At 45.7% G+C, this 25247-nt stretch overlaps 1 protein-coding gene across 1 annotated transcript in view; it reads left to right on the top strand.

The window, feature by feature from the left end:
• Window positions 1–25247, top strand: part of CD2 (CD2 molecule) — a 69534-nt gene that overhangs the window by 26274 nt on the left and 18013 nt on the right. Inside the window, exons 3-6 of the mRNA XM_088447796.1 lie at window positions 7312–7611; window positions 13506–13751; window positions 13983–14099; window positions 16275–16637. Coding sequence (XP_088303922.1) covers window positions 7312–7611; window positions 13506–13751; window positions 13983–14099; window positions 16275–16627 — 1016 coding nt within the window. The 3' untranslated portion in view covers window positions 16628–16637. The remainder of the gene's footprint in view (window positions 1–7311; window positions 7612–13505; window positions 13752–13982; window positions 14100–16274; window positions 16638–25247) is intronic.

The following is a 25247-nucleotide window of genomic DNA, read 5'->3' as shown; positions in this document are numbered from 1 at the left end:
CTTCACTAAGAGGCATACTGGTGTCAACCTGTTTGAAAATTCAGGGATGTGATAGCAAAATGGCTTACCCTGCTAAGACTCTCCACAGGATTTGTAATTTCCGATAATGCAAGTAACATTATACGAGCATTACAACTGGGTGAATTTGAACACGTACCATGTTTTGTGCACATAATAAACTTGCTGGTTCTGAATTTTTTTTTTTTCAAAATGAGGAGGAGATGCTGACTGCAGCCAAAAAATTGTCAGGCCATTTTTGGCATTAAGCGATCGCATATAAAAACCAACTGAAACAAAAGGCTTTACTCCAGCACAGTGGGGAATAATCTCCATTTTATGCAAGATACTGAAACAATTTGATATAATAACCAATGAAGTGAGTTCAGATGCTGACAGCCTAAGTCAGTTAAACTACTAGAAAAGAAGCTAGAGAAACTGAAGGAGGAGATGAAACTAAGTATTTTGGACTTGTAGATCAAGTTCTATATTTCCTTCAACAGGACCAAAGGGTTTGCAACATCTTGCAATTAGATCACTACATTGTGGCAACCTTGCTTGATCCCAGGTTTAAGTTCTATGTAATGGCTTTCTTTACATAGGATGCAAAGAGCTCCTTGCGAGCAAGTTGTCAGGTCAAGTGGCACATGACAGAACATTTCCTGTTTCAGTTGCTGCTGCAAATTCTGCTGCCACAAAAAAAAAATGACCTGCTCCAAGAGACCCACTGGAGATGAGGATGAGTCAACTCAGCACACCAGAGTGAAACAACATTATGACATCTGGTCAAGCTTAGAATTCTTGTCCAAAGTTATTGGCACCTCTACAGTGACTCAATCTGATACACCAAGCATCAATAGAATGGAGGAGGATCTTTGAATACTGAGAGGAAAAACTGACAATTTGGAGCCCCTTGTACAAACTAGCTTTGCTTTACTTAAGCTGCCCACTCTCCAGTTTGTACTCAGAGAGAGTGTTTAGACAGCTGGCAACCTTGTGAACAAACAGCATAGGAGGCTACTCCCACAAAATGTGAAAAAACTGATGTTGATCAAAATTAACTACAAATTTTATAAGGAAAACCTTTGCCACCAATTATAACAAAGTATAGAGATAATGACATCTTCGAACTGTAGAGATGATTAGTAACACTGTTTGCCATCTTAAGCACATTGTTAGCTTGTTTTGTATGAACCCAAACAGACCAAGCATTTCAGACACAATAGTGGCACTCCCTGTTGCTGAAGTGCTTGGTTTGTTAAACTGTGCATGGCCTTTTATAATATACAACATAAGTGCAGGTGAGAGGGCCCATGGATAGTTTCATTGTGGACCACTTTTCATTATGGGCTTTGCATTACATTAGCAACTATAATTTTTATGTCACTCATTTTAGATGAAACAGTTGGAATAATCCCGATTTAGTATCCACAAACACTAAATTATCAATTACAGCAAATTAGCCTAATTTTAGTTACCTTTTACTGTGGATTAGCTGCTAATTTACTGATATCAATGACAGACAACGCAGCATCATAGGATGTAATATGTTTGTGCTGCTGCTCTGTCGCTTAGTTTAGCCAGACAGCTCGCTGCAGCCATAAGCCAGTATTAATAGAAACAATATTGTAAGTTGCCTTGTGGTCAAAATTTACTGGAAATTAATGTTATTGAGGTTAATCAAACTGTGGGAATAAAACAGGCCCAAATTAATGAATAAATGATTTTAGCTGTTATTATATAAAAAAAAATGCATAACCAAAACAATGGGGTCATCTAACATCTCTAATATATACTGTATAGAGTTGAGTGGTTTGATTTTACTTAGGATCTTTTTGCCAAGTTCAGATCTATTTTACGAACAAATATAAAGTTTGGCCTCATTCTGAGATCTGAAATATATATATATATATATATATATATACATACAAGATAACGGCAGCACTCCAAAGGGATTTTCCACACAGCGATCAGCAGCACAAAATAAACCTTTTGTGCTGCTGATCGCTGTGTGGAAAATCCCTTTGGAGTGCTGCCGTTATCTTGTATGTATGTATGTATGTATGTATGTATATATATATATATATACACAGGCTTAATCCACGGCACTCGACCATCTGGGGTGCCCTTGGCATGTGACCACACCATCTACATAAGATATATCATACAAACTCGGCACTCATATGCTTTTTAAACTGCAACTCCTTTGAACATGTTGCAGTATGAAAACCATGTGAGTGCCGAGTTTGTATGATATATCTTATGTAGATGGTGTGGTCACATGCCAAGGGCACCCCCAGATGGTTGAGTGCCGTGGATTAAGCCTGTCGTTTATTTAAATTTTGTGGTCACACTTGCTAGGGCACCCTGTTTTTCAAATGTAAGACAAACTTTTTTCTTTTTCCAGGTGCTTATTAACTGGGTGCGGTCCTGTCTCTTTAAGGCAGGACCCAGTATCATGTTTAAAATGTATGCAAGCTTGAGCCAAAGGTGGCAGATCCAGTTCATTTATCTGAGAATCAGTGTAGGGACTGGCCAGATGGGAATGACCATGAAGCGGTGGTCAGCTTAACAAATTATTGCAATATTTTGGAACCAACATTCCCTATGTTCAAAGGAGTTGCAGTTTGAAAAGCATGTGAGTGCCAAGTTTGTATGATATTTTTATGATATATCCTGCACTTGGTTGTTCATCAGAAATTGTTGTTGCATGGTCACTGTGGTCTTGATAAAGATCCTGGATAGGGATCGAAACGTCGACTGGACTGAACCTTTTGTATCTTGCTGCAATGGGTATTTCAAAAACCTGCTTTTGCATTTATAAATGAGTCTTTTTTCATATATTTGGTGAGTGCCGATTATTTTCTCTGTATATATATATATATATATATATATATATATATATGTGTCCAACACAAACAAGCTGCAGCACTCGGAGATTTAGTGAAAAAAGTCTTTTAGTTTAAGTTACATTGTATCCACATACCACCAACGTTTCGGGACTCTCCCATCCCTTTGTCAGGGCAAAAGCATATTATGCACCTTACTCAAGAGCAGTGGAGAATAATTTCTGTGTTGTGCAAGGTTCTCAAACCCTTTGTACTTGCCACATGTGAAGTTAGTTCAGACACTGCCAGCTTGAGTCAGGTCATTCCCCTCATCAGACTTTTGCAATAACAGCTGGAGAAACTGAAGGAGGAACTGAAATGGAGCGATTGCGCAAGGTATGTCGAACTAGTGGATCAAGTCCTTGATTCACTTCACCAGGATCCAAGAGTCATCAATCTATTGAAATCTGAAAAATATATTTTGGTGACCATTCTGGATCCTAGGTTTAAGTCCTACATTGTGAGTTTTTTTCCAACAGACCGAAATCTAAAACTATGCAAAGAGCTGTTGGTAAAAAAAATTGTCAGCTGCAGCTGCATGTGAAACGCCATCATCTCCTCCTTCAGTTTCAACAGCTGCCAGGAAAAAACTCAATTTTCCTTACAGAATGCCTGCTGGTCATGCAGATCTTTCACCAAAAAATTACATCTGGTCGGGCCTGAGAGAACTGCGTACTAGTGACATGTCTTCTACCGTGACTATGTGTGATACGGTCTCCATTCACAGAATGGTGGAGGACTATTTCAGAGATAACATCCTAATAAGCATGTCCAGGGTTGGACTGGCCCACAGGGTCACGCAGGAAATATATATATATATATATACACATATACATAGCAGTTCTTCTCCATTTTTACTCCTCCGGGTGCCAGGTGCTGCAGGTCAGTGACGTCACACAGCAACATGAGGTAGACAGGGGCATTATGGGGCGGTAACTAGGGACGCAGTCGGATCCCGTCTGAGTAGAAGTTTTACCTTAGCAACCGGGACCCGTTGCTAAGGTAGAACACCCTGATGACGAAGCCGTTGAGACATTGGCTGACTAAAAGATGCACTACTTTATTAATTATGTCCGATGGAGTGCCGCCTGCTTCTATTATGGGGAAGAACTGCTATGTGAATATCTGCATTTAGGAAGGCACCCGGCAGAAGAACCGTATTTCTTGAGTGCCCTACCACTTGCTGTTTTATATATATATATATATATAATATAATCTTCGTATCTCCTCCGCTGAGATGCCGAACATGTCCCGTACACATGTGTCTGTGAACAACGTTGTTCACAGACATGTCGCGTCAGCTGTGCAGCACAGCCGCTGGCAGATATATCTGTTCATCGTGCCATGTGTACGGGCGTTCAGCCGATCACCCTTACACTTGCTGCAGTGACCGGCGGGGATGGGGTCGCTCTGTGACGGCAGCCCATCGGGCCCCAGATGATGGTTGTTCAGTGTGTATGAACAACCATAATCTGCAGATATATCTGTCAGGTGTGTACCCACTTTAAAATTCATGGTAGGATTATCTTATAGGGCACCAAATTGGCTAGGGCCGGCCCTGAGAATGGGAGTACCTGTCATGGATGTGTGTGGAACGGGCTGTTGGATGTGTGTACGGGGAGAAGGGGAGGTTGTATGGGTGTGGTGCAATGGTCATGAGGGAGAGTGTGTTGTGGTGTAGCTATGGTTAGTAGTGAGGATGGGGGGACTGAGGACGTGGCTAATGAAAGCTGTGGTCTGTGGCATTGGGAATCAGGTACTGATCAGATGTCTGTGGGTGTGTGTTTAGAATTGGACCAGGTTACTGTTGATGCATGCGGTGTCTCTGGTTGTCATGTAGTGTGGGTATGAGGGCCTGGGGTTACAGGGTGGGTCATGCTAGTGGGTATGGGTGTGATAGGAGAGGTGGGTGGATGTACGTATGCTGGTGGGTGTGTGGATGTGGGGGCTGGGATGGGGAGTCTGCATGATGGGGGGTGTTGCGAGGGGTGAAGGTGTGGTGGGATGTGTGTGTGCCTAGTGTTATTGAAGGGAGTGGGGGGAGGGGGTTGGTTGGATATGGATGGGTGATGTGGTAGAGTGGTGGGTTGAAATGGGTTGTGTAGATGGTGGGGTGTGTGCAGGATGTGCACTTGTGGGGTGGAAGCTGGGGGGGAAAGGGGGTGTATATGTATGTGGGGGTTTGAAAAGGTTATTTCGTGATGATGGATTTGACTTCATTGTCAATGTTGAGTCCTCTGGGTGTCAGGGTTTTGAGCGTGAATATCCATCTAAGTTCCTCTTTGTTGAGGATTCTGGTGTGGTCTCCACCTCTCAAGTTTTTTTGCATATGTTTGATCCCTATGAAGCTGGTGCCTTGTGTATTGCTGTTGTGGTATTCTTTGTAGTGTATGGGCATGCTGTGGTTCTCTGTTTGTTTGGTGATGTTTCTCAGGTGTTCAGCAATTCTGGTTTTCAGTGGTCTGATCGTCCTACCTATGTATTGTTGATTGCATGGGCATTGTATGAGGTATATTACGTTGTTGGTATTACATGAAATGTGTTTCTTGATTTTGTATGTGTTGCCTGTCTGTGTGGATGAGAATGCTGTGGTGGGTGTGGTGTTTCTGTATTTCAGTGTGACACAGTTGGTGCATGTGCCACAATGGAAGAAACCCGCTGTGAGTTTGGAGTTGTCTAGAGTATTTTGTGTCTGGATTGGAGGGGATGTGATTGAAAACGAGCTTGTTGTGGATGTTGGGGGCCTTGCGATAGATCACTCTGGGTTTGTTGGGTAGGATATCTGTGAGTTGTGCATTTTCCTTTAGTAAGTCGCAGTGTTTGTTGATTATTCTTTTTATTTGAGTTGCCTGAGTGTTGAATTGTGTGATGAAGGGGACGTGATGTTTTGTGGTTGTTGTTTGTATTCTAAAAGAGGTTTCCTATCTTCTTGTCCTATTTGGGTGAGTGTGGCTTCTAAGGTGTGTGGTTTGTATGCTTTGTCCATGAATTGTTGTTTCAGTGCCATTGCTTGTTCTTGATAGTCCGTGAGTTTTGTGCAGTAGAGTCTGATGCGCTTGAACCGTCCTGTGGGGATGTTGTAGAGCCAGGAGGGGTGATGACCACTGCTGGAGACTAATGTAACAGTTGACATCTACGGGTATTTGGAAGGTGTTGCTGTGTATCTGGTGATTGTCGATGTATATTTCTAGGTCAAGAAAGTTAATGGAGGATTGGCTGTAGTTGGTCATGAACTTGAGGTTCCTGTTGTTGTTGTTGATGTGTTGGATAAAGTCGAGGAGTGTGTGTAGGGAACCCTTCGAGATGCAGAGGACATCGTCTATGTATCTGGTCCATAGGACCAAGTTCACATCCCAGCCATGACCCGTCCATATGTGGGAGTCCTCCCATCTGCTCATGAACAGGTTGGCATAACTGGGCACGAACTTGGCCCCCATAGCGGTCCTGGTCCTCTGCAGGAGGAAGTCCCTGTCAAACCAAAAGTAATTGTGTGTGAGTATGTATTCTATGCCCTGGAGGATGAATGGGATCTGCTCTGGTTCTAGTGTGTCGTCCTGTAATGTAAAGCCAGTTTGTGAATGGGATCATTTTCATTTCCATGTCCAATGCACATTGGCAGCTTGTTTTATGGGGATCCAAACAAACCAATCATTTCAGCCACAATTGGCGGTCCTTGTCGCTGAAACGATTGGTTTGTTAAACTGTGAATGTCCTGTTTCGTATACAACATAAAAGTGGGTGGGAGGGCCCAAGGACTATTCCATCTTGCACCTTTTTGCTTTCCATTATGTGCTGGTTGGGGCATTGCTGCCTGACATTTTAAATTAATGTTATGGTTGGTTTAGGAACCAATGATTTGTTTTTAAATTAATATATTATCAATTTTATAGCCAGGGGCTGCACCAATGAATTGTTTTTAAAATGTATTTATTATCAATTTTACAGTCAGTGGCTGCACCAATGAATTGTTTTTTAATTCATTTATTATCAATTTTACAGCCAGGGGCTGCACCAACTATAAACTATCAATTCTTCAATCCTCAAGAGTATCCAAACCATTATCTTTGCACAGTCCTCAACTCTATTAATAATTCTATCAATTAGTTTTGAGCCAGCAAGCTGCATGCAACCTTTTGGCCCTTTAGCTAGATGAAAAAATCAGTATTGTGAGCTGTGAGGTGGTCAAAATTGACTGGAAATGAGTGGAAATAAATGTCATTGAGGTTATTAATACTGTAGGAACAAAAAATGCCCATTTTCTGTGATTTTAGCTGTTTTTTTTTTTTTTAAGAAAAAATCCAGATCCAAAACCAAAACATGAAAACCAAAACATGAGGGTTAGCGCACATCCCTAATTATATATATATATATATATACACACTACTACATGTACTGAATTTTGACAATAGTCTTCTGTTCTTTGTAGGTTTGGTTACACTGAAGGAATCAGTCATCCATGCAGCTGTGGACACGCCGGTGCTCCTTAACATCTCCGGCTGTCGCCTATCACGCACAGACGAAGTGAAGTGGACAAACAATTCTAATATTCCTCTTGCAAAAAGGAAAAAGTTGGTATTTGATATTATCGACCAGTGTGGGTGTGAGTTCCAGGACGATGGCTCTCTGCTGATGCAGAAGGCAAAGACAGGCATCTATAATGTGTCAGCTCATGACACCATTACTGGGACAAAGAAGTGCACGGGAAATATACGAGTGGAGGTGGAAGGTGAGTAATACATAAGTGTATATTGTTATATTATAATTATACTTATGTGTGATACAGTTATATGTTATCTACTATGTACATAGCACCAACTTATTGCACGGTGCTAAGTGTACAGGAGGGGCTGGGTTCCAGAAATGTGCTGTAATAAGGATGATGTTGTCATGTTATCGGTCTGATTCAGAGGTGGATGAAGTGTCGGACGCAAATGGACAATGTTTCAAGTTTGCACGTATGTCCGAGTCACGTTGCGCATGCGCCCTATTGGTCAGCACCAGGAGACACAGAGCAATTTCGGTGGGCATTTCTGTTTGGTAATGGGGGATGGCTAGCCAGGCAGGAGTGTTACGGTTAGTGACTGCATTGTTTGCCGCAGTTGCACTGACCCCAGCTGCCATATTCAGACAGATTCTGTGCCTCTAGGAATGGTGCAATGTTCACCAGTGCAAATGATGCTGCGTCTTAATACACACAGCATCGGATTAGCGCCGCTGTTGATGGGGGGTCCTAGTAGGATGCACCAACAGCGTGCGCCTCTGAATTGGAGACGCCGGTGTACTACCTGGGAGTGTGCTGCTCACTGCACAGATCGCCTGTTGCACCACATCAGACGGTGGAGCTGTTACCAGCTTACTCCCGCTGACGGATCCTGACCGTTAGCTCTACCAAGTCTGGCTGCTATACCGTATTGAGTGGCGGAGCTGTAACCAGCTTACTCCCGCTGACGGATCCTGACCGTTAGCTCTACCAAGTCTGGCTGCTATACCGTATTGAGTGGCGGAGCTGTTACCAGCTTGCTCCCGCTGACGGATCCTGACCGTTAGCTCTACCAAGTCTGGCTGCTATACCGTATTGAGTGGCGGAGCTGTAACCAGCTTACTCCCGCTGACGGATCCTGACCATTAGCTCTACCAAGTCTGGCTGCTATACCGTATTGAGTGGTGGAGCTTTAACCAGCTTACTCCCACTGATGGATCCTGACCGTTAGCTCTACCAAGTCTGGCTGCTATACCGTATTGAGTGGCGGAGCTGTTACCAGCTTACTCCCACTGACGGATCCTGACCGTTAGCTCTACCAAGTCTGGCTGCTATACCGTATTGAGTGGCGGAGCTGTTACCAGCTTGCTCCCGCTGACGGATCCTGACCGTTAGCTCTACCAAGTCTGGCTGCTATACCGTATTGAGTGGCGGAGCTGTTACCAGCTTACTCCCGCTGACGGATCCTGACCGTTAGCTCTACCAAGTCTGGCTGCTATACCGTATTGAGTGGCAGAGCTGTAACCAGCTTACTCCCGCTGATGGATCCTGACCGTTAGCTCTACCAAGTCTGGCTGCTATACCGTATTGAGTGGCGGAGCTGTTACCAGCTTACTCCCGCTGACGGATCCTGACCGTTAGCTCTACCAAGTCTGGCTGCTATACCTTATTGAGTGGCGGAGCTGTAACCAGCTTACGCCCACTGATGGATCCTGACCGTTAGCTCTACCAAGTCTGGCTGCTATACCGTATTGAGTGGCGGAGCTGTAACCAGCTTACTCCCGCTGACCGATCCTGACCGTTAGCTCTACCAAGTCTGGCTGCTATACCGTATTGAGTGGTGGAGCTGTAACCAGCTTACTCCCGCTGACGGATCCTGACCGTTAGCTCTACCATGTCTGGCTGCTATACCGTATTGAGTGGCGGAGCTGTAACCAGCTTACTCCCGCTGACGGATCCTTACCGTTAGCTCTACCAAGTCTGGCTGCTATACCGTATTGAGTGGCGGAGCTGTAACCAGCTTACTCCCACTGATGGATCCTGACCGTTAGCTCTACCAAGTCTGGCTGCTATACCGTATTGAGTGGCAGAGCTGTAACCAGCTTACTCCCGCTGACGAGCGGTTGTAAGCAATTCCCTATGTGACATCTGCCAGTGAGTATGTTTTAAATCTCAGAATTATTCCTATATGCCTGAATGTACGCTATAGCTGCCAAATGAAATACAGTATTTAAGGATGAAAATCTATGCCGGCGGCAGTGACCGTCATACCTGGCGTTATTTATACATCTATAGATGTGTGTCTACATGTGGCGGCCACTTGGATTACACACATCTATTAACCCTTTTGGCTACGTACAAGTGTGAACACCTTCCATGGATTTCTGTCCATGTTGAATTGATCCATTAGTTTATTATATGGAAAGGGTCTAGGTAACTATTCCTATCTAGAGCTTGAACAGATTATTGCACTATATTGTTGTATGTATATTTGATTGTTATTTTGTACCGCATTTTACAACAGTGATATTAAATCATTTACATTTTTTTATATCTGTGTGGTTATTCAGACAAGCGCTCTACCTATATTTTTGTATTACCCCTTTTTTAGCAGGTAGCAGATCCTGCTGGCAGCGCTGCCAGTTTGATAACTAGTATATATTTTCTGATTGAAGAGCGTACCTAATATACATTTTGTTGTTTATTTACTAAAGGATGTTTTTGGGGGTTTTGGTCAGTTTTGCAAACCGTCCATTTACTAAAGTCACAACAGATGGCAAAATGACCAAAATCCTGACATCAACACTTTAGAACATTGGTTCCCAACCTCGGTCCTCAAGGTACACTAACAGTCCTGGTTTTTGTGTTATCCATGCTAAAGCACAGATGATTAAATCAAAATAACTGAGGTACTAATTAAGTCACCTGTGCTCAAGTATGGCTATCCTTAAATCCTGGACTGTTAGTGTGCCTTGAGGACCGTGGTTGGGAACCCCTGCTTTAGAACATCGGACCAACAATCGATTTTTCTAACATAGAGAAGAATAGGATCTGCAGAATTACTAAAGGGCGATTTTACAACCGACCAAAAACCAACGGGAAATCGACGGTAACCTCCTCCATGCAATAGATCTGCCTGTGGCAGGCGGGTTTGGGAAAAGCACTGCACAGATTAGCATAATCTATGCAGGTTTCTTAGGTGTAAAAGCAATTAGAGGGTTAAATATTTGCTTGGTGAGCCAAAGGATTTATCATAAGATTTCCATATTAACCATTTTACGCTCATGCTGCTTTGTGAACTGGATAATTGATCGCTGTCTGACAGGCTCACACGCTGCTTACATGATATCTATAGACTGTACAAGCAACTTTTTGTAGTAGCTATTTTATTTGACACTGTTGTTAGTATATATAAATAGTACTTGCGATTGTGGCTCACCCTACGGGGTGTGATCACCTGAATCACCCAAAAATAAATATTCAAAAATCCATTATGTATAAAACAATTCAAACAATTAATATATAAAAGAAGAGAAGAAAGGATAAGAAAGGTTTCAATCATCTATAAAATACATAAAAACTATTTAAATTCAAACTCAATATTTAATCCCTTGGTACCAACGAGCCCATTTCATACAGTATATCCATCCATATGTCATTTCTGTTTGTGCTAAAAACTAGTTAATATTTTTCTTCTGCCAGCTGCTCTGTACCAATATAATACCTATAACTTTTCTTAAAGATCTACAACTTTTGTTATGACAATTCTTATTATTACAGAGGTGTTCTGCCCACCGTTCTTTCAGTCGTCTCGAGGTGCAGCCTATATATTGAAGGCCGCACTCACACTCCATTAAATACAATTCTTTGTATTACATGTAATGAACTCAGTAATCTCATATGATTTGTTTGAAACTGTGGAATTAAATCCCTCCACCTTACTGGGTTGTGTCCCATGGCTACCACACATCACGCACAGCCTGCACCTATTGAAACCCACTGTTTTTATTCTATTCGATCTCTTTAGTGGAATAGCGCCCTTTACCAATTTCCCCCTCACATTAGGGGCCTTCCTATATATAAATTTGGGCTTCTGAGAAATAATTGGTTTTAATATAGGATCCCTTAATATTAGAAGTCAGTGTTTTGTCACCACATTTGCCACTTCTGGAAATTGGCTATTATATGATGTTATAAAGGATAATGGTATTTCTTCCTCCTCCTTTTTAGTTTTTGGAACCAATAGGGCTTTCTTTACTTGTATTTTTGGCTTTAATAATGTGATCAGTTATAGTTCCCTCTCTATAGCCTTTAAATACAAACTTCTGCTTGAGATCCTGGGCTTGTGTCTCAGAGATTCCCACATTGGTGCAGTTCCATCAGATTCTTCTTCTCTGGCCTTTGGGCACATTTTTTATCGGATGATGATTACTTTTGGTTGATATATAAGAGTTACTGTCCGTGGGCTTATAGAATGTTTTTGTTTTCATCTACCCTTCTTCAACATAGATAGTAAGGTCCAAGAAATTGACCTCCACCTTACTAATATTGTAAACTAGCTTAATATTAAAATTATTATTATTATTATTATTATATTATTATTATTTAGTGTTTCATAGAAGATAATTACATCTGTTTAATTTCCTTCCCACACAAACACAATATCAAAGTGGAGCCATAATTTTATATTCTTTAAATGTGTTATTATTCCATATATTAAGCTGCTCCCATAGAACCATGAACAGATTCGCATATGAGGGGGCGAAACGTGTACCCATAGCCGTGCCTGTTTTTTGCTGATAAAACTCCCATTATACCAGAATAAATTATTGTTTAAAATAAATGTAATACCTTCTAATATTAATAACATTTTCTTATTCTCCAAATTGCTAATCTCAAGGAAGTGTTTTAGCCCCTCTGCACCCATTGAATGGTCAATCACTGTGTAGCGTCTCATCACATCTGCCGAGGCCAATATATAAGTTTCTTGCCATGCTAGTTCCTTCCATTTGGACAGAGTATTCTTGATATCATTTATATGGGATTTTAACTTTAAAACCTCCAGTTTAATCGGTGGCAGTGAATACCCTTAATGAAGGTGGAGAATAAAGTGGGAAATACTGAACTCTATATGAAGTGAATCCTTTGAGTAAAAGGATTTTTTAATATTTATATTTGGGTGATTCAGGTGATCACACCCCAGAGGGTGTGTACGATCCCAAGTGCTTTTTATACATATGACTCTTTTGAGGTGTGTGACTACCTCAGCGTATTGGCTTTCTCACTATTGTGTTGAAGTGCTGGTTTCTCTATATACTTACTGTTGTTAGTATGGTTGAAAATCTATTACCAGCCTGAGACTCGGCCGCTGTATAACTCGGAGTGTAAATGCAGATACTCATTGGCAGCTGAGCATGGGCTGCTGGAGCCTGATTGTGTGGCTCATTCGTACACCTCCGGGGAAGTGAGATCCTCCCACCAGACTTGGCTCTCCTGGTGCATACACCGGATACCGGCAGTGATGGTCACTTGTGAGTCTGTGCCAGTTAGTGTTATCAGACGCTGCTTGTTCTTCCTGGCTGCTGATGGGAAGCCAAAACCTCCATGAGGCAGTCTCTGCAAGCAGAGAGGCAGGGAGGGGTATTATCACTACAGATACCAGCATAACCTTAAATGCTCCTTGTTGCAACTGGAAATAGCTGCATCCTGTCCCCTGCTGTATATTACTGTTAACCCTGAGTTATCCTGCTTTTTGCTTTTATCCAGTTAATAAACCAACACCTGGTTAAGTTGACCTGCCGTGTGGACTAACCTCCATTGCACACTGCTGCCTCTTACCATTGCAATGTCTGCCAATAATTCTCTGTAAAATCTGCTCTGGGTGTAAATTCCAGGAGATCAGCACTTTTCAATATTCTTGAACCCCACCCCCCACTCTGCAACAACAATCGCTCCACAGTCAAATTCCCTCAGATCACTTTTCTTCGTTCTGGTGCTTGGTATAAACAACAACTGAACCATTTGACCATGTCTGCATGTTTGATGCATTGAGCCACATTACTGGCAGATTAGATATATACACTAACAAGCAGGTGTATCTAATAACGAGGCTTCTGAGTGTATATTGTCTTCGTTTGCAGATCCAGTGGACAGGCCAACAATCATATACAAATGCACAGAGAAGACCGTAGATGTTCAATGCTCCATTTCAGCGGGTACAGAAACAAACGTAATCATTTTATGGAATAACAAAACAAAGGGTGAACTTAAAGGAAAATCACATTCAGTTCCTATAAACATTAAGGAGCAGCCTGGAACCGTGCGCTGTGTCGCCAGAAACACGGTCAGCGAACAACAACAGACTGAGGAGATCAACTGCCCAAAGGGTGAGAATAATCTTCATATGTAATATTAATGTAATTATAATATAATGCATTTGTACAGACCTGAAAACCACAACATACGTTATTTTATATGCTGTGTTTATAAAACAAATATTCATTATTTATCTATAATTCCAAACAGCACGAAACAGAATAATAATTTAGCAGAAGACTTTTTACTGCGCCATAAACCCCAGATGCCGTCTCTGACTCTCAGTCTCCGTTATTCTCCAGAGTGGGACATTTACCTCATCCTGAGCATCACCGGAGGCTGCGTCGCCTTCCTCATCTTCCTCATTCTGGTCATTTACTTAGTGAAGCAGAGGCCGTGCAGACATGACAGAAGACCTGGTAAGCTCAACTCCACACCTGGTCCTCCAGTCCAGACTTTATACAGGTTACCGTACTGTGGGCCCCTACAGGGGGACATCAAAAGTACACGCCCATAGGCTTCTATTGCACAACGCCATCTAAAGATGGCCTTATCCACCGCATCCATGCTTGGTGCATATGAGAAATGTGGTGAAACCCCCAAAATGGCATTTTTGGGGGTTTGATCGCATTTTCTGACATTACTGAATCCCGTCCTTGATGGGTCAGCCCAGCTGCCTGAAGGCACACCCGGTGATCCGTGGCCCATGTCATGATGCATGGCCACGCCCATTTTTCCAATGCACAGACACGCCCACACTGCAAATTGTCGGGGCTACTTCTTGCCCCCAGTCTGTCCCTGCCCAACAGAAATTCCAAATATTAGAAACATCCAAACCATGCAACTTTTCATTGTCACCTTTCTTATAAAGCAAAGTTGGCATGTGGCATGCTTGGGCTTGTAGTTCTACAAATTGATATCCAAAGGTTTCCAGTGCCTCACAAACAACATATGTGTGGCGCCTTAAATATATGTGTTATTACCAGAAGGGTGTGAGGCATATATGGGCCGCACAGATGGTGTAGTGGTCAGCATTACTTCCTCAGAGCAGTGAGGTCATGGGTATGATTCCCATCACGGCCTTTAGTATGTGGAATTTGTATGTTCTTTCCATGTTTGGGTGGGTTTCCTCCAGGTGTTCTACTTTCCTCCCACACTCCAAAAATATACTGGTAGGTTAATTGGCTCCTAACAAAAAGTAACTCTAGTGTGTGATAGGGAATATAGGGGTCTAGTTACTAAGCAGTGTTAGGAGACAGAGTGAAAAGTGATAAGAAAGTGATAAGGTACCAGCCAATCAGCTCCCAACTGCCATCTCACGGGCTGTGTTTGATAAATGACAGTTGGGAGCTGATTGGCTGGTACCTTATCACTTGTCACTCTGTCTCCTATCACTGCTTAGTAACTAGACCCCATAGAGTGTAAGCTCCACTGGGACAGGGACTGATGTGAATGACTGATATAACCTCTGTACAGCACTGCAGAATATGTGGGTGCTATGTAAATAACTGGTAATAAATAAATATACAGAGGATATAGGCGGGGATGCTGACGGTATAAATACCGGCACCAAAATCCCAACTGGTCAAGATCCCGGCACCAGTATCCCGACCGCCGGCATCCCGTAGGTAAGTATCGGGGTATTAGGGGGGATTGGCAGGGTACGGAGTTAGGGTTAGGCACTAGGGGGAGGGTTAGGATACGAAGTTAGGGTTAGGCACTAGGGGGAGGGTTAGGGTACGGGGTTAGGGTTAGGCACTAGGTTGAGGGTTATGGTTAGGGTACGGAGTTAGGGTTAGGCACTAGGGGGAGGGTTAGGGTACAGTTAGGGTTAGGCACTAGGGGGAAGGTTAGGGTATGGGGTTAGGCACTAGGGGGAGGGTTAGGGTACGGAGTTTGGGTTAGGCACTAGAGGGAGGGTTAGGATACGGTGTTAGGGTTAGGCACTAGGGGGAGGGCTAGGGTACGGGGTTAGGCACTAGGGGGAGGGTTATGGTTAGGGTACGGGGTTAAGGTTAGGCACTAGGGGGAGGGATAGGGTACGGAGTTAGGGTTAGGGACTAGGGTACAGGGTTAGGGCTAGGCACTAGGGGGAGGGTTAGGGTTCGGGGTTAGGGTTAGGCACTAGGGGGAGGGTTAGGGTATGGAGTTAGGGTTAGGAACTAGGGTATGGGGTTAGGGCTAGGCACTAGGGGGAGGGTTAGGGTACGGGGTTAGGGTTAGGCACTAGGGGGAGGGTTAGGCACTGGGGTACGGGGTTAGGCACTAGGGGGTGGGTTAGGGTACGGGGTTAGGGTTAGGCACTAGTGGGAGGGTTAGGATTAGGCACCAGTGATTTCATACCCAATCCTATAGGAGACATCCTGTGAGTGACAGTTGCTGTAATACAAAGCTATCAAAGACATCTCAATGGGGCCACTACAAAAAGGGCTGGAATTTTTGGAAATTCTGATTAATCACAGGAGTCACTCTGATTGACACATCTGAGATGCACTTCAGAAGTTTGGTTATCACAATAAATGATTCCTGGAATTTGCATTAATGAGCTGTCTTCCTTTATACTGTAGTGACTATATACTATGTTGTCCCTGCAGAGCAAGACCCAATGCTCAGCTGTGACAGAACTCAGCAGAACCTGCAGCAGCGTCCATTACCGAAACCTTCCGGCCAGCCCATAAATGTGCCGGAACATAGACCCAACCAGCATCCTCCAACCCCGCACAGACAGCAGGGGCCATCAAAGCCAACGGTCAGGAAAGGGAAGAACTCCAACCAAAGACGCCCACAACCACAGGAGCAGACGGAGAAGCCGCCTGGGCATCATGAAATGCTGACTCCTCAACCCACCAAACCTGCCCTACCAGCAAATCACCCAAATGATCAAGCCCCGAGACCCCAACCACGCACCAAGTCGAAGGAACCTCAGCAACACCGGAAAACCCCCTAACCAAAAACAGGTATTTATTTCTCAATGAATTGTGATGTAGAAAGAAGGGCCTGATTCTGAGTCACACATAACGCGGTCGCAATTCCGGATGCCACACAGCGATTGTTAGTCCCATGCGGCTACCCACTTGTATTCTGAGTTGTACACATATAGCCCTCCAGGCATGAGTAATGGCATCTACTGAGATTGGCGTACGCTTTGTATACGCATGACTCAGGATTGGTCACAACTGTGGCTGCTCTCACATGGGATGTTTCTCTTACATGCCAATGCCACGTAGCCTCCCGATTACCAACCAGTAATATTCATTCAGCTGTCAGTGAGATTTAGAGAACCCAACCCTGGTACCATGACCTAGGACCGGGTGGACCCATGGTGGGAGGACTCCCATGATGCAAGTCTCCCCTCTATAGTTTCATCAACCTGGGCTGGCAAATTGCTGGTTACACTAAAATCAGAGGAGACCCCACATTAGTTTTCCAGCTGATTTTGGGGTCACCTGCTAGTGCTGGCTGAGAATTGGGGGTCATCATGTTTTTTATTATTATTATTTTCATTTTTTGCACCCATGTGCAGCATTGCCTGCTCCGATATGTGCCCCTGGTACTGCCTCTTCCTGGAGGATAAAGATTGTCCTTTCCCCAGAAATCTTTGCTGGGTTATAATTCACAATCTACGCTGTGCGTTACTGTGCACCAAAGCTGCCGTGTTGTATCCTCACTCCAGGGCTGTAGCTAGGGTAGTGCACAGGGCACCACAGATCAGGGGGCGCTGTTTGGGCCTGTCAAATTTCTGTTTAGTATTATTCTTGCTTGTAGCTTCCTCTTATTTCATCCCCAGCATCTCCTGGCCTCCCCTATCTCTTCCCTAGCCCTTCCCCATGAGGCCATGGCCCTCTCTCAGGTGCACTATATTATGTCCCTATTTATCCCCAGCATCTCCTGGCCTCTCCTATCTCTTCCCTGGCCCTTCCCCATGAGGCCATGGCCCTCTCTCAGGTGCACTATATTATGTCCCTATTTATCCCCAGCATCTCCTGGCCTCCCCTATCTCTTCCCTAGCCCTTCCCCATGAGGCCATGGCCCTCTCAGGTGCACTATATTATGTCCCTATTTATCCCCAGCATCACCTGGCCTCCCCTATCTCTTCCCTGGTCCTTCCCCATGAGGCCATGGCCCTCTCTCAGGTGCACTATATTATGTCCCTATTTATCCCCAGCATCTCCTGGCCTCCCCTATCTCTTCCCTGGTCCTTCCCCATGAGGCCATGGCCCTCTCTCAGGTGCACTATATTATGTCCCTATTTATCCCCAGCATCTCCTGGCCTCTCCTATCTCTTCCCTGGCCCTTCCCCATGAGGCCATGGCCCTCTCTCAGGTGCACTATATTATGTCCCTATTTATCCCCAGCATCTCCTGGCCTCCCCTATCTCTTCCCTAGCCCTTCCCCATGAGGCCATGGCCCTCTCAGGTGCACTATATTATGTCCCTATTTATCCCCAGCATCACCTGGCCTCCCCTATCTCTTCCCTGGTCCTTCCCCATGAGGCCATGGCCCTCTCTCAGGTGCACTATATTATGTCCCTATTTATCCCCAGCATCTCCTGGCCTCCCCTATCTCTTCCCTGGTCCTTCCCCATGAGGCCATGGCCCTCTCTCAGGTGCACTATATTATGTCCCTATTTATCCCCAGCATCTCCTGGTCTCCCCTATCTCTTCCCTGGCCCTTCCCCATGAGGCCATGGCCCTCTCTCAGGTGCACTATATTATGTCCCTATTTATCCCCAGCATCTCCTGGCCTCCCCTATCTCTTCCCTGGCCCTTCCCCATGAGGCCATGGCCCTCTCTCAGGTGCACTATATTATGTCCCTATTTATCCCCAGCATCTCCTGGTCTCCCCTATCTCTTCCCTGGCCCTTCCCCATGAGGCCATGGCCCTCTCTCAGGTGCACTATATTATGTCCCTATTTATCCCCAGCATCTCCTGGCCTCCCCTATCTCTTCCCTGGCCCTTCCCCATGAGGCCAGGGCCCTCTCTCAGTAAGGTAAGTGCAATTAAGTGAGGGGGGGTCACAGGGGCGGGACATTCTGGTGGGGGGCAGAGCTTAGCAGTGGCTGGTTGGCGCATGCACGGGCACGTGTCACAGTATTTTTTGTGAAAATACAATGATAAGGCCGCGGAGGGCATTCGCAGGGACAGAGCTTTAGCAAAAGCTCTGTCCCTGCAAGGGATTTTTAGTAAATCCCAGTGATGCAAATTCAGTCGGTAATATCACACTATAATCTGCATTACAAATTCAGATTGTAGTAAATAGAGCCCTATCCAAAGTTCTATGATTAACTTTCACAGAAGTCTTTTCCTCTCCTCAGCCTCGTGTTCCTCTGCGATATTTCATTTAGTCACAACTGATGGCTGCTTCTCTGCTGTGTTGGCTTGTGGGACCTTCCTTTAATGGAATTCACACAGTGCTGATTTATCACCATTTTCTCACAAATTAATTTTGTTGTACTACAGTATATACACTATTTCATGTACAGGAGCACAATACTCCACAATACTCCACAATACTCCACAACTCTTCACATTTAAGGGCCGATTTGTCAAATAATATTTGCAGGATTTTAGTAAATTTGCGTAATGATATTCATCTTTAGTTTGTGAATTTTGGCAAATTATAATATGAACTTCCTGAAAGTTTTTGCTTCCACTGGAAAATGATACTGCACTGTTATGTCTCAGTCAGAAGTGATCACATTAAAAATGTATAAAAAAATGAAAAATACATAAACACATATAAACCAGCAGGAAAAATCATAAATACTACGTAGCAGTTTGATGGAAATTACCACTCGAAAAGTAACATTATATCAAACAATATTCCATCACCTTCTGATTGGACACAAAGTTACCTGTATTCCAGTTTTAAATGGATTGAAGTAAAATAAAAAATCACATATAAACTGTCTGTATAGAAGCCTGAAATCACATTGATAATTAAGAGTCCAGCACGCTAACAATCTTGTATGAAGGATTATAATAACCCAGGGGTAGTCATCTTTTACTCCATTGGGTCTCTCCTATCCAAACCACCGGATTACATGGACTGTTCAAAAATACAATACAGCATAGGTGGTGCTACGGACTCCAACTATATATAGCACCTGTCAGATATCAGGCAGTATTACCCGAGGTGAAAGGGATTAGAAGCTGTATTTCCTTTGATAGTGTATATACTGTAGTACAAATAGTGGCAGCTAATATTGCTTAGCTCCGTGAATGATCTCCATTCCCCTTAGTAGCGTCTGCAATAGCAAAGTATCCCCAATTTCCATCTCCGTTCCCCTTAGTAGCATCTGCAATGACAAATTATCCCCGCTTTCCATCTCCGTTCCCCTTAGTAGCGTCTGCAATAGCAAAGTATCCCCAATTTCCATCTCTGTTCCCCTGAGCAGCATCTGCAATGGCAAAGTATCCCCGCTTTCCATCTCCATTCCCCTTAGTAGCGTTAGAAGCATCTGCAATGGCAAAGTATCCCCGCTTTCCATCTCCGATCCCCTCAGCAGCATCTGCAATGGCAAAGTACCCCCGCTTTCCATCTCCATTCCCCTCAGCAGCATCTGCAATGACAAAGTATCCCCGCTTTCCATCTGCGTTCCCCTCAGCAGCGTCTGCAATGGCAAAGTATCCCCGCTTTCCATCTCCGTTCCCCTGAGCAGCGTCTGCAATGGCAAAGTATCCCATCTTTCCATCTCCATTCCCCTCAGCAGCATCTGCAATGGCAAAGAATCCCCGCTTTCCATCTCCATTCCCCTTAGTAGCGTTAGTAGCGTCTGCAATGGCAAAGTATCCCCGCTTTCCATCTCAGTTCCCCTGAGCAGCATCTGCAATGGCAAAGTATCCCCACTTTCCATCTCCTTTCCCCTGAGCAGCATCTGCAATGACAAAGTATCCCCACTTTCCATCTCCGTTCCCCTTAGTAGTATCTGCAATAGCAAAGTATCCCCAATTTCCATCTCCGTTCCCCTTAGTAGTGTCAGCAATAGCAAAGTATCCCCAATTTCCATCTCCGTTCCCCTTAGTAGTGTCTGCAATAGCAAAGTATCCCCAATTTCCATCTCCGTTCCCCTGAGCAGCATCTGCAATGGCAAAGTATCCCCGCTTTTCATCTCCATTCCCCTCAGCAGCGTCTGCAATGGCAAAGTATCCCCGCTTTCCAACTCTGTTCCCATTAGCAGCATCTGCAATGGCAAAGTATCCCCGCTTTCCATCTCCATTCCCCTCAGCAGCATCTGCAATGGCAAAGTATCACCGCTTTCCATCTCCGTTCCCCTCAGCAGCATCTGCAGTGGCAAAGTATCCCCGCTTTCCATCTCCGTTCCCCTCAGCAGCATCTGCAATGACAAAGTATCCCCGCTTTCCATCTCTGTTCCCCTGAGCAGCATCTGCAATTACAAAGTATCCCTGCTTTCCATCTCCGTTCCCCTCAGCAGCATCTGCAATGACAAAGTATCCCCGCTTTCCATCTCCGTTCCCCTTAGCAGCATCTGCAATGACAAAGTATCCCCGCTTTCCATCTCCGATCCCCTTAGTAGCATCTGCAATGGCAAAGTATCCCCGCTTTCCATCTCCATTCCCCTTAGTAGCATCTGCAATGGCAAAGTGTCCCCGCTTTCCATCTCCGTTCCCCTTAGCAGCATCTGCAATGGCAAAGTATCCCCGCTTTCCATCTCCGTTCCCCTGAGCAGCATCTGCAAAGGCAAAGTATCCCCACTTTCCATCTCCATTCCCCTGAGCAGCATCTGCAATGGCAAAGTATCCCCGCTTTCCATCTCCCTTCCCCTTAGCAGCTTCTGCAATGACAAAGTATCCCCGCTTTCCATCTCCGTTCCCCTTAGCAGCATCTGCAATGGCAAAGTATCCCCGCTTTCCATCTCTATTCCCCTTAGCAGCGTCTGCAGTTGACAAAGTATCCCCGCTTTCCATCTCCGATCCCCTTAGTAGCATCTGCAATGGCAAAGTATCCCCGCTTTCCATCTCCGTTCCCCTGAGCAGCATCTGCAATGGCAAAGTATCCCCGCTTTCCATCTCCGTTCCCCTGAGCAGCATCTGCAATGGCAAAGTATCCCCGCTTTCCATCTCCGTTCCCCTCAGCAGCGTCTGCAATGACAAAGTATCCCCGCTTTCCATCTCCGTTTCCCTGAGCAGCATCTGCAATGCCAAAGAATCCCAACTTTCCATCTCCGCTCCCCTCAGCAGCATCTGCAATGACAAAGTATCCCGGCTTTCCATCTCCGTTCCCCTTAGTAGCATCTGCAATGGCAAAGTATCCCCGCTTTCCATCTGTTCCCCTCAGCAGCGTCTGCAATGGCAAAGTATCCCCACTTTCCATTTCCGTTCCCCTGAGCAGCATCTGCAATGACAAAGTATCCCCGCTTTCCATCTCCATTCCCCTCAGTAGCATCTGCAATGGCAAAGTATCCCCGCTTTCCATCTCCGTTCCCCTGAGCAGCGTCTGCAATGGCAAAGTATCCCCGCTTTCCATCTCCGTTCCCCTGAGCAGCATCTGCAATGACAAAGTATCCCCGCTTTCCATCTCCGTTCCCCTTAGTAGCATCTGCTGGCAAAGTATCCCCGCTTTCCATCTCCATTCCCCTCAGCAACATCTGCAATGGCAAAGTATCTCCGCTTTCCATCTCCGTTCCCCTTAGCAGCATCTGCAATGGCAAAGTATCCCCGCTTTCCATCTCCATTCCCCTCAGCAGCATCTGCAATGGCAAAGTATCCCCGCTTTTCATTTCCATTCCCCTCAGCAGCGTCTGCAATGACAAAGTATCCCCGCTTTCCATCTCCGTTCCCCTGAGCAGCGTCTGCAATGGCAAAGTATCCCCGCTTTCCATCTCCTTTCCCCTCAGCAGCATCTGCAGTGGCAAAGTATCCCCGCTTTCCATCTCCGTTCCCCTGAGCAGCGTCTGCAGTGGCAAAGTATCCCCGATTTCCATCTCCGTTCCCCTGAGCAGCGTCTGCAATGGCAAGGTATCCCCGCTTTCCATCTCCGTTCCCCATAGCAGCATCTGCAATGGCAAAGTATCCCCGCTTTCCATCTCCGTTCCCCTGAGCAGCATCTGCAATGGCAAAGTATCCCCGCTTTCCATCTCCGTTCCCCTGAGCAGCATCTGCAATTGCAAAGTACCCCCGCTTTCCATCTCCATTCCGCTGAGCAGCATCTGCAATGATAAAGTATCCCCGCTTTCCATCTGCGTTCCCCTCAGCAGCGTCTGCAATGGCAAAGTATCCCCGCTTTCCATCTCCGTTCCCCTGAGCAGCGTCTGCAATGGCAAAGTATCCCCGCTTTCCATCTCCTTTGCCCTCAGCAACATCTGAAATGACAAAGTATCCCCGCTTTCCATCTCCGTTCCCCTCAGCAGCATCTGCAATGGCAAAGTATCCCCGATTTCCCTCTCCATTCCCCTCAGCAGCATCTGCAGTGGCAAAGTATCACCGCTTTCCATCTCTGTTCCCCTGAGCAGCATCTGCAATGGCAAAGTATCCCTGCTTTCCATCTCCATTCCCTTCAGCAGCATCTGCAGTGGCAAAGTATCCCTGCTTTCCATCTCCATTCCCCTGAGCAGCGTCTGCATTGGCAAAGTATCCCCGCTTTCCATCTCCGTTCCCCTGAGCAGCGTCTGCAATGGCAAAGTATCCCCGCTTTCCATCTCCGTTCCCCTGAGCAGCATCTGCAATGGCAAAGTATCCCCGCTTTCCATCTCCGTTCCCCTAAGCAGCATCTACAATGGCAAAGTATCCCCGCATTCCATCTCCGTTCCCCTCAGCAGCATCTGCAATGGCAAAGTACCCCCGCTTTCCATCTCCATTCCCCTCAGCAGCATCTGCAATGTCAAAGTATCCCCGCTTTCCATCTGCATTCCCCTGAGCAGCGTCTGCAATGGCAAAGTATCCCCGCTTTCCATCTCCGTTCCCCTGAGCAGCATCTGCAATGGCTAAGTATCCCCACTTTCCATCTCCATTCCCCTCAGCAGCATCTGCAATGACAAAGTATCCCCGATTTCCATCTCCGTTCCCCTAAGCAGCATCTGCAATGGCAAAGTATCCCCGCTTTCCATCTCCGTTCCCCTGAGCAGCATCTGCAATGACAAAGTATCCCCACTTTCCATCTCCGTTCCCCTCAGCAGCATCTGCAATAGCAAAGTATCCCCAATTTCCATCTCCGTTCCCCTTAGTAGTGTCTGCAATAGCAAAGTATCCCCAATTTCCATCTCCGTTCCCCTTAGTAGTGTCTGCAATAGCAAAGTATCCCCAATTTCCATCTCCGTTCCCCTTAGTAGCATCTGCAATAGCAAAGTATCCCCAATTTCCATCTCCGTTCCCCTGAGCAGCATCTGCAATCGCAAAGTATCCCCGCTTTCCATCTCCTTTCCCCTCAGCAGCGTCTGCAATGGCAAAGTATCCCCGCTTTCCATCTCCGTTCCCCTGAGCAGCATCTGCAATGGCAAAGTATCCCCGCTTTCCATCTCCGTTCCCCTGAGCAGCGTCTGCAATGGCAAAGTATCCCCGCTTTCCATCTCCGTTCCCCATAGCAGCATCTGCAATGGCAAAGTATCCCCACTTTCCATCTCCGTTCCCCTGAGCAGCATCTGCAATGGCAAAGTATCCCCGCTTTCCATCTCCGTTCCCCTGAGCAGCATCTGCAATTGCAAAGTACCCCCGCTTTCCATCTCCATTCCGCTGAGCAGCATCTGCAATGACAAAGTATCCCCGCTTTCCATCTGCGTTCCCCTCAGCAGCGTCTGCAATGGCAAAGTATCCCCGCTTTCCATCTCCGTTCCCCTGAGCAGCGTCTGCAATGGCAAAGTATCCCCGCTTTCCATCTCCTTTGCCCTCAGCAACATCTCAAATGACAAAGTATCCCCGCTTTCCATCTCCGTTCCCCTCAGCAGCATCTGCAATGGCAAAGTATCCCCGATTTCCATCTCCATTCCCCTCAGCAGCATCTGCAGTGGCAAAGTATTGCCGCTTTCCATCTCTGTTCCCCTGAGCAGCGTCTGCAATGGCAAAGTATCCCTGCTTTCCATCTCCATTCCCTTCAGCAGCATCTGCAGTGGCAAAGTATCCCTGCTTTCCATCTCCATTCCCCTGAGCAGCGTCTGCATTGGCAAAGTATCCCCGCTTTCCATCTCCGTTCCCCTGAGCAGCGTCTGCAATGGCAAAGTATCCCCGCTTTCCATCTCCATTCCCCTGAGCAGCATCTGCAATGGCAAAGTATCCCCGCTTTCCATCTCCGTTCCCCTAAGAAGCATCTGCAATGGCAAAGTATCCCCGCATTCCATCTCCGTTCCCCTCAGCAGCATCTGCAATGGCAAAGTACCCCCGCTTTCCATCTCCATTCCCCTCAGCAGCATCTGCAATGTCAAAGTATCCCCGCTTTCCATCTGCATTCCCCTGAGCAGCGTCTGCAATGGCAAAGTATCCCCGCTTTCCATCTCCGTTCCCCTGAGCAGCGTCTGCAATGGCTAAGTATCCCCACTTTCCATCTCCATTCCCCTCAGCAGCATCTGCAATGACAAAGTATCCCCGATTTCCATCTCCGTTCCCCTAAGCAGCAT

The sequence above is a fragment of the Taudactylus pleione genome, unplaced genomic scaffold (genome assembly GCF_031769625.1).
Source record: "Taudactylus pleione unplaced genomic scaffold, aTauple2 ptg000440l, whole genome shotgun sequence".
Classification (NCBI taxonomy): Eukaryota; Metazoa; Chordata; class Amphibia; order Anura; family Myobatrachidae; genus Taudactylus; species Taudactylus pleione.
The sequence above is the reverse complement of the archived record's forward strand: the minus strand, read 5'-3'. Positions and strand labels throughout refer to the sequence as shown.